The sequence below is a fragment of the Maniola hyperantus genome, chromosome 1 (assembly GCF_902806685.2).
Source record: "Maniola hyperantus chromosome 1, iAphHyp1.2, whole genome shotgun sequence".
Lineage (NCBI taxonomy): Eukaryota > Metazoa > Arthropoda > Insecta > Lepidoptera > Nymphalidae > Maniola > Maniola hyperantus.
The window spans coordinates 12,987,683-12,999,837 of record NC_048536.1 but is presented as its reverse complement, the minus strand read 5'-3'; the positions used below and the strand labels follow the sequence as shown (position 1 = coordinate 12,999,837).

At 37.2% G+C, this 12,155-nt stretch overlaps 1 protein-coding gene across 1 annotated transcript in view; it reads left to right on the top strand.

The window, feature by feature from the left end:
* The window catches only part of Dhc36C (Dynein heavy chain at 36C), a 64,905-nt gene that overhangs the window by 14,216 nt on the left and 38,534 nt on the right, over positions 1-12,155 (top strand). The window contains exons 23-43 of the mRNA XM_069498734.1: positions 77-236; positions 458-594; positions 849-1,079; positions 2,718-2,883; positions 3,189-3,334; positions 3,454-3,579; positions 3,705-3,827; positions 3,904-4,064; positions 4,644-4,815; positions 5,214-5,396; positions 5,838-5,969; positions 6,119-6,232; positions 6,363-6,470; positions 7,856-8,053; positions 8,362-8,485; positions 9,160-9,335; positions 9,463-9,614; positions 9,708-9,855; positions 10,138-10,350; positions 11,486-11,658; positions 11,814-11,955. Coding sequence (XP_069354835.1) covers positions 77-236; positions 458-594; positions 849-1,079; positions 2,718-2,883; positions 3,189-3,334; positions 3,454-3,579; positions 3,705-3,827; positions 3,904-4,064; positions 4,644-4,815; positions 5,214-5,396; positions 5,838-5,969; positions 6,119-6,232; positions 6,363-6,470; positions 7,856-8,053; positions 8,362-8,485; positions 9,160-9,335; positions 9,463-9,614; positions 9,708-9,855; positions 10,138-10,350; positions 11,486-11,658; positions 11,814-11,955 — 3,285 coding nt within the window. The remainder of the gene's footprint in view (positions 1-76; positions 237-457; positions 595-848; positions 1,080-2,717; positions 2,884-3,188; positions 3,335-3,453; positions 3,580-3,704; positions 3,828-3,903; positions 4,065-4,643; positions 4,816-5,213; positions 5,397-5,837; positions 5,970-6,118; positions 6,233-6,362; positions 6,471-7,855; positions 8,054-8,361; positions 8,486-9,159; positions 9,336-9,462; positions 9,615-9,707; positions 9,856-10,137; positions 10,351-11,485; positions 11,659-11,813; positions 11,956-12,155) is intronic.

Sequence of the window (12,155 nt, the reverse complement as noted above, 5' to 3'; positions counted from 1 at the left end):
TCGAAACCGACCAAAATTGGCTAATATTGATGAACGAATAGTAGTTTTACGTTTTAATCTGTACAAAATCTTTCAGTTACAAGAGGAAGACAACAGCATGCAAATAGCAACACGCATGATCAATTCACAGCTGATGTATGGCTACGAATATCTGGGCAATACCGGTCGGTTGGTCGTTACGCCTCTAACTGACAGATGTTTTAGAACTCTCTTCGGAGCTCTACATTTGCATTTAGGTATATTCATTACAGGATATGAATTTAAAGACTCCGAAGATACCTTTTTAGTACCTATTAGTCCTAGTATTATCTTGGTACTTCATCAGAGAATTAAGTTTTAAACCCTTCATTTTTTTCAATATTAAATAATTATCACGAATAGAACCCGTATTTTTAGATGTATCGGCAATTAAGTTTATGATCCACATGAACATTTGATTGATCCAATCTCTTACTAGGTGGAGCCCCCGAAGGGCCAGCTGGCACCGGGAAGACTGAAACCACTAAAGATTTGGCAAAAGCGGTTGCAAAGCAGTGTGTTGTATTCAATTGCTCTGATGGTCTTGATTATATTGCTCTTGGCAAATTTTTCAAGGTGCGTTTGCCCCTTACATAATATATTATATCATGCATTTTCTAAAATGACATAAAACTAATAACTAATTTGCTTTGAGGAATCAACCAATAGGAGACTGCTTCAATGGACATTTTAAGCCAAAAGTAAAAGATAAACTGCTTCTGATTGACATTGTTACGTCAGGGCTTCTCCTATTGAGTCGATTCAAATGGTTCAAATCTAGTTTATACCTAGGATCTAAAATATAAAATGTTTAAACCTCATACTTTTAGGGTTTGGCATCATGTGGTGCTTGGTCATGCTTTGACGAGTTCAATAGAATTGATCTCGAGGTATTGTCCGTGGTAGCGCAGCAGATTTTGTCTATTCAGCGTGGAATTAACTCTGGAGCAACAGAACTTCTATTCGAAGGGACTTTGCTAAATTTGGACAAAACTTGCGCTGTTTTCATTACTATGAATCCAGGTTACGCTGGACGATCAGAATTACCGGATAATTTGAAGGTAAAATAATTTTATTACCATCTTGAAAACTTGGTTCACTAATGAATGACAAAAAACGTATGACAAATTATCAGTTCACCAAAAACTTTTGAAAAACTAATCAAATCACAAACGTCGTATACCGCAAACATATCATTTTACAAAAGATCATTTGACAAATATTCTATTCACAAATGTTTAACTTTCCAAATTTTTAAAAATTTATTATTTCACCAAATAATTTGTTTTTCAAATTCGCGATTTTACAAAATAATAGATGATAAATTTATTATTCGATAAAATAACTAATTAACAAAAAACATACAAAAAGTCTGTTTTGCATACATATGCAAACCCCTATGCAACGCATCAATAATATCATGGGGCTCCTTTTTTCTGGGTGCGAAAAAAAGAAATAACTCTTCTAACCTAACCGTTCCAAGTCGGAGTGGCCCAAGTCCCGAGCTCGCTTCGCTTGCTCTTGATGGTGGGAGCGGGGGTGGATGAGAGAGACCCCCCACCATAGTGGTGGTCTCTTCTCGTCGACCAGGGCCCGTCGACGGAGCCCCGCTTCGCGGGGCTCCTTTTTTCTGGGTGGTAACAAAAGAAATAACCCACGAAGGGGATGGCGGGGTCTTACAGACCCCGCCATCCCCTTCTAACCTAACCGTTCCGAGTCGGAGTGCCCCAAGTCCCGAGCTCGCTTCGCTCGCTCTTGATGGTGGGAGCGGGGGGGAGGAAAGAGACCCCCCACCATAGTGGTGGTCTCTTATCGGCGACCGGGGCCCGTCGACGGAGCCCCGCTCCGCGGGGCTCCTTTTTTCTGGGTGGTAAAAAAAGAAATAACCCACGAAGGGGATGGCGGGGTCTTACAGACCCCGCCATCCCCTTCTAACCTAACCGTTCCGAGTCGGAGTGCCCCAAGTCCCGAGCTCGCTTCGCTCGCTCTTGATGGTGGGAGCGGGGGGGAGGAAAGACACCCCACACCATAGTGGTGGTCTCTTATCGGCGACCGGGGCCCGTCGACGGAGCCCCGCGGGCCATCCCCTTCTAACCTAACCGTTCCGAGTCGGAGTGCCCCAAGTCCCGAGCTCGCTTCGCTCGCTCTTGATGGTGAGAGCGGGGGGGATGAGAGAGACCCCCCCACCATAGTGGTGGTCTCTTCTCGTCGACCGGGGCCCATCGACGGAGCGGAGGAGGGGCTCCGTTTTTCTGGGTTGAAAGAGACCCCCCATTATAGTAAGCGGTCTCTTCCGTCGGCCCGGTCGACATATAAAAGATTTGAGTGAATTCTTAAAGTATTTATCAAACAGTTCATTTTATCAAACAATTCATTTTATCAAAAAAAAAGTGCGATATGTTGTTTTACTAATTAACACGATTAAAGAAATCAATTGTTTGTCAAATGATATTTTATGAAATAACAATTTGTCTGGTAATTTGTTTTATCAAATGAATTATTTGTAGAAACATAAGTTTTATAACGATCATAAAACGATTCATAATTTTGCCAAAATTTGTTTGGGAAATGAAACTTTGTCATTTGTTTTTTGTCAATTGATCGGTCACCTGAAAACTTTTATGATATTTCTAATTTCAACTACGCCAATCCTTGATGATATTGACGTACATTTTACAAAGCAGTTTTTGGTTTTATAGGCGTTATTCAGATCGGTGGCCATGATGGTACCAGACTATGTGCTGATATCAGAGATCGAACTGTATGCATTCGGATACCTCAATGCAAAACCGCTGGCTGTCAAAATTGTCGCCACTTACAAGCTCTGTTCCGAGCAACTCTCGTCCCAGAGCCATTACGATTACGGTAAATTTTCATTAGAAAATTAGTCCGTCGTAGTCTTTACAGATTTTTTAAAAATATTTACGACGTCGTATTAAGTGGATGACTTTGTGGATCAATTACTACGAGGAAGTTGTCATGCTTTGAAGCCTACTTCCAGTTAACCTGCCTGATGCTATCGTGTATGTAAGTGACAAGGTGCTGTAATACTTTGCCAAGCGACGCGACATCTAAGAATACTAAGTTTTTACACGCTGTTTATGAATTACAGATGATAAAATAATAAATACCAAAGATGCCATGTTACAAGCATTATATTTCTGGTTCAGGTATGCGTGCTGTGAAATCGGTACTCCGTGCGGCTGGTGCACTGAAATTGCGATACCCTGATGAAGTGGAAGATGTTATTTTATTGCGTTCCATTAAAGACGTCAATCTTCCCAAATTCTTAGAGCATGACGTGCCCCTTTTCATGGTAATCCATCTTTACTATATTATCAGGTACACTGGCAAGATAATCAAAGATTTATCCTGTCAATAAATATCTTCACACTAAGTAAAACTTCATGGTAACCTTTAAATCAATAATTGCAGGGTATCATAGGAGACTTATTCCCTGGATTACCTTTGCCAGCAGCAGGTCTTCCAGATTTGATAGATTGTTTGAAGCAAGTATGTGGACCCCTTAATTTACAAGCCAATGATTTCTTCATAGAAAAGGCGAGTTATAATTTCTTGTCTTTTGGGTAGCCATAAGTGCTTCAATAAAGTTCTTTAAAAGCAGCGTGAGGATGATCGTTTTAATGCTTATACACTTAATTTGATGTTTTTAAATCTTTTTATAGGTTCTCCAGTTGTACGAAATGATTCTTGTAAGACATGGTTTGATGTTGGTAGGATTTCCTTTCTCTGGTAAAACCAAATGCTATCACGCTCTTGGTGGTGCATTGGGATTGGTTGCGGAAAAGGTAACTTATTATACAAACGTTTCGTACATTTACGTACTTGGAGTTTGCCATTTATTGTTTTCAACGACCAATTCAGGGTTTGATGGATGAGAACGCAGTAGAGTGGACGGTCATAAATCCGAAGTCCATAACGATGGGGCAGCTGTATGGACAATTCGATCCTGTCTCACACGAGTGGTCTGATGGCATTCTTGCAGTCAGCTACAGAGCTTTTGCGGTTTCGACTAATGATAACAGGTATACTAATAGTTAACACGTAAAGCACGGAAGCTCGTTCAGTTTAGCATCAGTTCAATCTATTTTTTCTGTTCAAATTGCAGCAGATTTATCTTTGTGGTTGACTGATAAGTCCACGTGGTGGACTGATTTTCAAAGTCAAAGTCAAAGTCAAATGATTTATTCAAAATAGGTAATAAATTACTCTTTTTGATGGTCAGATGTTGGATATGTAATAAGAAAGTGGTGATAATTATTACGCAAACTTAAAACTAACGCTACGAGGGTTCCAAATGCGCCCAGGTCTGAGAAGAGCCCACAACAAACTCAGCCGGGTATTCTTTTTATTATCACCACTTTACAAAATTATTGAAACTTATTAGAACTATCACAAAGCCGTTAAGCAACTCATTCCCAAGCCTTGAGATTGATTTTAAAATGCCGTTTCATCCCAGACTTTTGCTGAGCTAACGTCTAATGTAACCCCATCAATTTCGTTGCAATAAAAAAGTCATGATGCCAAACTGAGGATGTAGATTTCGTAAAACTAAATTGAAATTTTATTTTATCCATATTTTACGAGTGTAAATCGTTATTCAGGAAGTGGCTGGTTTTTGACGGTCCAGTAGATGCGATCTGGATAGAAAATTTAAACACCGTATTGGATGACAATAAAAAGCTTTGCCTCATGAGTGGCGAGATCATCCAGCTTGCACCCACCACCAACCTCATCTTCGAGCCCATGGATCTCGAGGCAGCTTCGCCGGCGACAGTATGCTATTCTTAATAGTAAAGAATGAAAGAAAGGATAACTTTGTTTTACACGCAATTTTAAACGACGTAACGAACCTGACCTCTTTAAAGACCCTTCTTCTATACACGTTGCTTGGTATGAGAGGAGAAATAAAATTGTATTGAATCAGAATGACATTTGCATTTTTAACTTTGCGGTCCGCATTTTGCTTACGAGCAATTGAAATTGCTCCAAAGAAAGTTCTTGTACTTACAGTATTATTTTGTAAATGTGATTTCCATAAATTTTGATTTAGTTTTCCGCTTCAATTTGGGCTTGTGGACAATGAATATTTATTTCAATACCAAATTTAAAATATTTCTTTTAACGCAAATTATTAAAATTAACACGCTTTATCCTTTATCTTTTTTTTTCAGGTATCACGCTGTGGTATGATATACATGGAGCCAAAGGGCCTGGGCTGGAAATGCCTGATGGAGTCATGGCTAAATACGCTTCCGGCAACGTTGCACGGCTTCAATCGCAACTATATTCGTATTCTTTTTAATCGTTTCATGCCACCGTTGCTTTGGCTTGTTGAGCTTTCTGGGAAAGTCAAGGTAAGTACCCTACTAGAGCAAAATGTCCGATTGTTTTGTAAAAACATTATAGTTTTTACAAGCTTAAAAAATATTAGATTACAACTAATGTTATATTCTTAAGTAGGTATGTAATACTTGAACATTTATTACGATGTCACATTTTGTTGCCAAACTATTATCGAAAATAATAAAATCATCTTTTACAAAAAGCAAAATACTATCTCCAAAAAGTAAAAACAAAATATAACGCCTAAATTTAACTCCTCAAGCGCCATTATAACTTTTTGTGTCACATTTCATGTCAAAATGGATTTTAGTCCTTATTTTAAAGGTGAACCGCACTTTTGACATGACAATTGACCCATAGAGTTAAAATAGCGCGTGAGGAGTCATTTTGTACGGACTACACTTAGATTTGAATTCTTACAAACTTTAGGATAATGTCTAATATTATTTCAGCAAATGTATGTAACGTCACGCAGCAACTTGGTAAATGCATGTATGATGCTTTTTGATACGTATATGGACGATTTGTATGATGAGAAATATATTGAAGCCCTTTCCGACCTCGATATTAGAGCTCAACTTGAGGTAATCATCGCGAATAGTTAGGTATTTCATTGGTTTTTTAATGTTTCTTGGATTAGGTTTTACCTCTCTTGCGAATTTGGTTTGAATTTACGTTGTTGTTTACCTGTTATCTTTAAGTCGTAGATGTTATAGCGTTTCGTTTTTTATAGGGAGTGTTTTTCTTTTCAACGATTTGGTCCATAGGGGCAACGCTAGAAAGCGATGGTCGCCCTAAGTTTGACATGTTATTTAGAGGTCTACTTGAGAAGGAATTCCCAGAGCAGGTTTGTTATACCTTCATAATATTATTATTTTAATCCATCTCTTTACGTGCCAAAATAATTAATAATTTAGTTATTTAAATATTGACTTAATTTAATTTGTTGAATTTCATAGAAACGGCACTTGTTTTAGGTCAGAGAAAACTTGGGCTATCCCAAAGAAATTTCTAAGCCTGAGAAAGCGTATATATTCACCCTACCTAAAGAAGGAACAGTTTATGACTATCGTTTCATCAAAGAGGTAAGAATTTTTGCTACACAAAATAGCGAAACCTATCTATATACTTACTAATAAATAAAATTGAAGTGTCTGTCTGAATTTCGAAATAACTAACTCAAATTAAGCTCATATAATTATTGGAACTGAATCATAACTGAATCACACGTTTTTAAAATTTTTGTCTGTCTGTCTGTTTGAACGGGCTAATCTTCGGAACGGCTGAACCTGTTTTGAGAGGAATTTATTATTAACTAGCAACCCGCCCCGGCTTTGCATGGGTGCATTGTAGATACGCCTCGGAAACTCTCAAATGAGACGATTTTTTCCCGACCTAATTCACATTATTTCAATTTCCCTAGGGATTTCTATTTTATTGTGAATTAAACTATACCTATAACCCTTTCACTTGAATCACTCTATCTATTGATGAAAACCGCATTAAAATCCGTTGCTTAGTTTAAAAGATCTACGCGTTCATACATACATACAGACAGCGGGAAGTGACACTATTTTATATTATGTAGAGATTAGGCTACTTTTTATACGACTTTCGAAAAAGGAGAAGGTGTGTTTTTCTACCATATATATAACACCGAAATCTCCGAGATTTCTATACTGATTTGAGTATTTTTTTAATCGATAGAAAAACTTTGCGACATTGTCCCATAAAAAATTTTGGAGTCCAACTCCTCAATCCTTATGCTGCAGGGGACCTGACCACCAAAACTTATAAATTGATATTGGAGGATCGTTTTTACGTGGCACTGAGATACCTACTTTGCATCCCAGGGACGGGCTACTACGGCTACTTTTCTTCCAGGAAAATCAAAAATTTCCCACGGGATTTATAAAAACCTAAATTCACGCGGGCGAAGCCGCGGGCATCATCTAGTTTAATAAGTAGGTAGTATAAAAATGTAGTTTAAAATGTAATGTAAAAAAAGTATGTACTAGTATAAAAATGTAGCAACTACTACGAAAAGGATATCAGATTAGATTTTATTGATAAGAAAAATTTACAAAATATTTTTTAAATGCTTTTTGCCTGAGGCTACTAGAAAATTTTCAGAGGATAGTGAAAATTGAAATATAACTGTAAATAAATAAAATTAGTGTATATTTGGTCACATCATCTATCAGAGATACTAATCAATTCATTAAATTAGAGAATAAAAATAACCTAAAGGAAGGTCGCAAACATAATGGTACAGTAGCCGGCAAGAATTATTATACATCGACCTTTAGAATGAGATTTCGGCTTCATAAAGCATTGTCTCTGTCACTCATACCTATGTGACGTTTTTTCGGTCTCAACGACAGAGACAACGGTCTACGAAACCGCTATCTCTTTCTTAAGGTCGATGTACAATATTTTTTGCCACGTACTGTACGTAGTTGATTTTTAGGGTAAAGGTAAATGGAAGCCCTGGAAAGATGACGTGGTCTCGGCTCCACCCATCAGTCGTGATACTCCTCCTAATCAGATCCTTGTGACAACCCTGGACAGTATTCGATACTTGGCGCTGTTTAAGATGTTGGTGACTCACCATAAGGCAGTGATGATGGTTGGCCCTACCGGCACTGGAAAATCGTCCTACATTATTGTATGTACAACCCATTATAGAAATAGTCGTTAATTAGAAACGAACTCACGTAGTTATTGGAACGCATTGGCGAGCGGCTATAGAAAGGTGGAAGAAAGGTGGAAGAGAGATGGGACTGAAATAGAAATTGGTATCCTCTTCAGATATTCCATATTGGGTAGTGTTCAAAATGTTCACTTTTCTCTACACTAAACGCAATACTACTGGTACTGTTTGTATGTGTATGTCGGTACTATATTTAAAGATGAATTAGAAATTTAAAACAAGTAGATAGTTGTTAGGTTCATAAACGATTTGGTTGATTTTAGGATTATTTAGTCAAGAGAGTTGACACAAAAGTGTATAAAGCCCTAATAATGGCATTCTCTGCACAAACAAACTGCAATCAGACACAAGACATTATCATGGGTAAATTGGACAAGAGGCGGAAAGGTTTGTAAATCCATACGTGTCAAATTCCGGTACGATGCTGTGTGGAAACCACAGATTATTAGAAACCAAAGGGTTTAATAAAATCTGCCATACCCCTTCCAGGTTAGCCCGCTTTCATCTTAGACTGCATCATCACTTACCACCAGGTGAGATTGCAGTCATGGACTGACTTGTATCAGAATTAAAAAAAAATTTAAACTTTACCTGCCTGTCTTTTTTTGTAGTACTTACCTATCTACTCTTAAATTGCTTAACTAAGCACTATTAAAATAAAACGTTCTATATAATATTTTCTGCTTGTAAATACTCTAATTGCTTCTATATATTTATGCTATAAGTAACTATTCTTTTGTATGCTCTTTTATCATCATGCTTCAGCTTAAATATCTTCGTTTTCTTCGTCTAAAAATATTTATTACTTTCGGTAATGTCGTCTGTCTATACAAGTTCTTCTTATTATTCTTTCTTCATTCGCAAATACATTTTGTGTAGTATAGTCCGTAAAAACTGACTTCTCACGCGCCCATTTTAACTCTATGGGCTAACTGTCATGTTAAAAGTACGATTCACCTTTAAAATAAGGACTAAAACTGTACATTAATTGACATGAAAGACACATAAAGTTAAAATAGTGCGTAAAAAGTTTACGCATTATATCCTTTTATAATCGTCAGGCGTGTTCGGTCCTCCAATCGGTTGCTATTGTGTGGTGTTCGTGGACGATGTCAGCATGCCACAAGCTGAGACATACGGCGCTCAGCCGCCTATTGAAGTGCTGCGGCAGGGGATCGATCTAGGCTTGTGGTACGATCGCAAAACCAATGTTGCGATGCATCTTACTGATGTTCAGGTATGGTTATAAGAAATGGCTCACGATTTTACAGTTCTTTACACAATAAATAGCATCATCGTCATTATCAATAGCCTATAACAGTCCACTGCTGGACTTAAGATTATCATCTTTGATTTTGTTCCAGTTCATGTGCGCTATGGCTAAGCCCATGCCAGGCGCAAAACTCATAACGCCACGGTTTTCACGACATTTCTCATTCTTCTGTATTGACGAGTTCGATGATGAAACTCTACGAGTTATCTTTAGCAGAATTATGTTATGGCATTTAGATACGAGGTAATATTATGTAATTATAATTTGATCACGCAGTAGTACACATATCAACTTGATTATTCCATCATCATCATTCTATTTTGGAATTATTTTCAGAGGATTTTCTAAAGATTTCGACCCCTGTATAGAAGAAATAGTTTCTTCTACCCTAGAAGTGTATAAGCAATGTAGATTAAACTTATTGCCTACGCCATCTAAATCACATTACACATTCAACTTACGAGATTTCTCCAAAGTTATATTGGTATGTATTATTTGATTTCTATAATAATAAGAATTTTGTAGATACCTTCCTGGCAAAACGGTGTGCGTGCGGAACTTACTGTTTATGTTGATGATCACCATTCAAATTTTGAAAACTTTCCCTAAGAACTACATAACTAATTATGTCAACATCAGCATTCTCCTATACGTTGACTAGGTTTTGTAGCAAAGCAGTATATTTAGGTTTCTAGATAGTAACCGAATTAGAATTAGATAAGTATCTGACGGTGTTAAATATCAAACTTCTTCTCAAATCCCCTAGGGTGTGTTACTATCGGTACCAGAGGTGACACCAGATCTGCAGTCTATAAAGCGGCTATGGGTTCACGAGTGTCTGCGTGTGTTTTCTGATCGATTGACGGAGGACGTAGATCGACACTGGCTAGTGAATTGCCTGAGAGAGGCAACGCATTTCTATCTCAATGATGAGTTTGACAAGTTACTCTCGCGACTGCTTGAAGGACCCGATGATAAGGCGAGTTTATTGAAAAAGTTCATTTGTTAGTTTACTCCAAACAAGTACCTAATATGGAAACAATTTTTATATTCTTTCTCTTTTGACTTTTTTTGCATCCTTTTAACCCTTGATTGTGTTCGCTTATGAACAAAGGAAGAGTCATTGGTAGAGATCTCTTATAGATAAGTGGTTCCTCGTCCACTTCTCTTTACTATTGAAATGAAATGAAATTGAAATGAAAATGAAATGAAAATTTATTTATCACAACAATGTCGGTTTACAGTTTAGTGTCGGGAACCCTGAAGTAAGTTTGATAAACCTGTGTCTCAGGGTCCCCGCTCCTCCTCCTCAGTCTCAAACATAATAGTTGTGTTAACAAAAACTATAAATACTTAAGTCTAAACAATTAGCATGCAGTGTGTCGTGCGTGTATGTGTATGTGTTTGTGTGTGTGTGTGTGTGTGTGTGTGTGTGTGTGTTTGAGTGTGTGTGAGTGTGTGTTCTGTGTGTTTCCTTATGTTGTTGATTTGATATAGCTTTAATAATTTATTTAAATTTAAATTTGAAATTTTAGTAGATTTTCCGTATCAATATAGTTTAGATTATTTAGAAAACTAGTTACTGTTTGTTTGCATTTAAAGAGTTGCATGTCGTGTATGTTTAAGGTTCTATTTAATTTGTTATATAAGTAGGTTGAAAGATTTTTATATTGTCTGCCAGCAAAGTGGGTCCTATTACTTGAAACAGTGTTGATGACTGCGTGGTTACGTCTTCTACCTTGGAGTGATCTATTATATTCAGTAGTGCGGTGAACCCGAGCTATAGTTTGTAAGATGTATAGTTGTCTAATGGTTAATAATTTGGCTGTTGTATAGAGACTATGTGTTGGGTACCGGAATGGTCTGAAATACATTACTTTTAATAGGGATCTTTGTGCTCTCTCTAGGTGAATGAGTTGGGTCTTACATGCACTACTATTGTGTTCGCTTTTCAACAAAGGAAGAGTCATTGGTAGAGATCTCTTATAGATAAGTGGTATTTACTATTAAGCACTAATTTTTGGTACAAATAGACTTTAAAAAAAAGATTTTATAACTTTTTTATTTTTCTTCTTTTCACGGTGATTGTGATATAATGATAACCTTATTCACAGATAACGGATCGACATTTACGCAATTTGATTTATTGTGACTTTGCCAATCCAAAAGCGGATTCGCGCTTTTATATGGAGACTACGAATATGGAACATTTAAATTCAACAGTAGACGCCTATCTCGTAGAGTACAATAATATGTCCAAGAAACCAATGAATCTCGTACTTTTTAGGTAAAATTATGAAGATTTTTTTCAAATGTGTTCAAATTATATGGAATTTTTTGACAAATAATCATGCTTATAATTATTATAGACAGATTCAGATCGGATGGATTATTATTAATTTTGGCCGTCAAAAGAGAGTACACCTTATATAATTTTTTTAGGTTCGCGATTGAGCACGTATCGCGCATCTGTCGCGTGCTGACTCAGCCGCGCTCGCACGCGCTATTGGTGGGACTGGGCGGCTCTGGCCGGCAGTCTCTCACGCGTCTCGCGGCCCACATAAATGAATATGATCTCTTCCAGGTTTTGTGATTCAGCTTTACAGTAAACTTTATGATAATTGCATTGTGCCCGCATACGTTATTGTTTTAAAATAACACCTTTTTAAAATGGAACTTAGAAACATGATTTTAGATAATTTTGAAACTTAACTGGTTCCTATTGTATTAAAACCCAGATGTAGTCTAGATGTCCTACTTCCAATGATAAACTAATTAATTTCT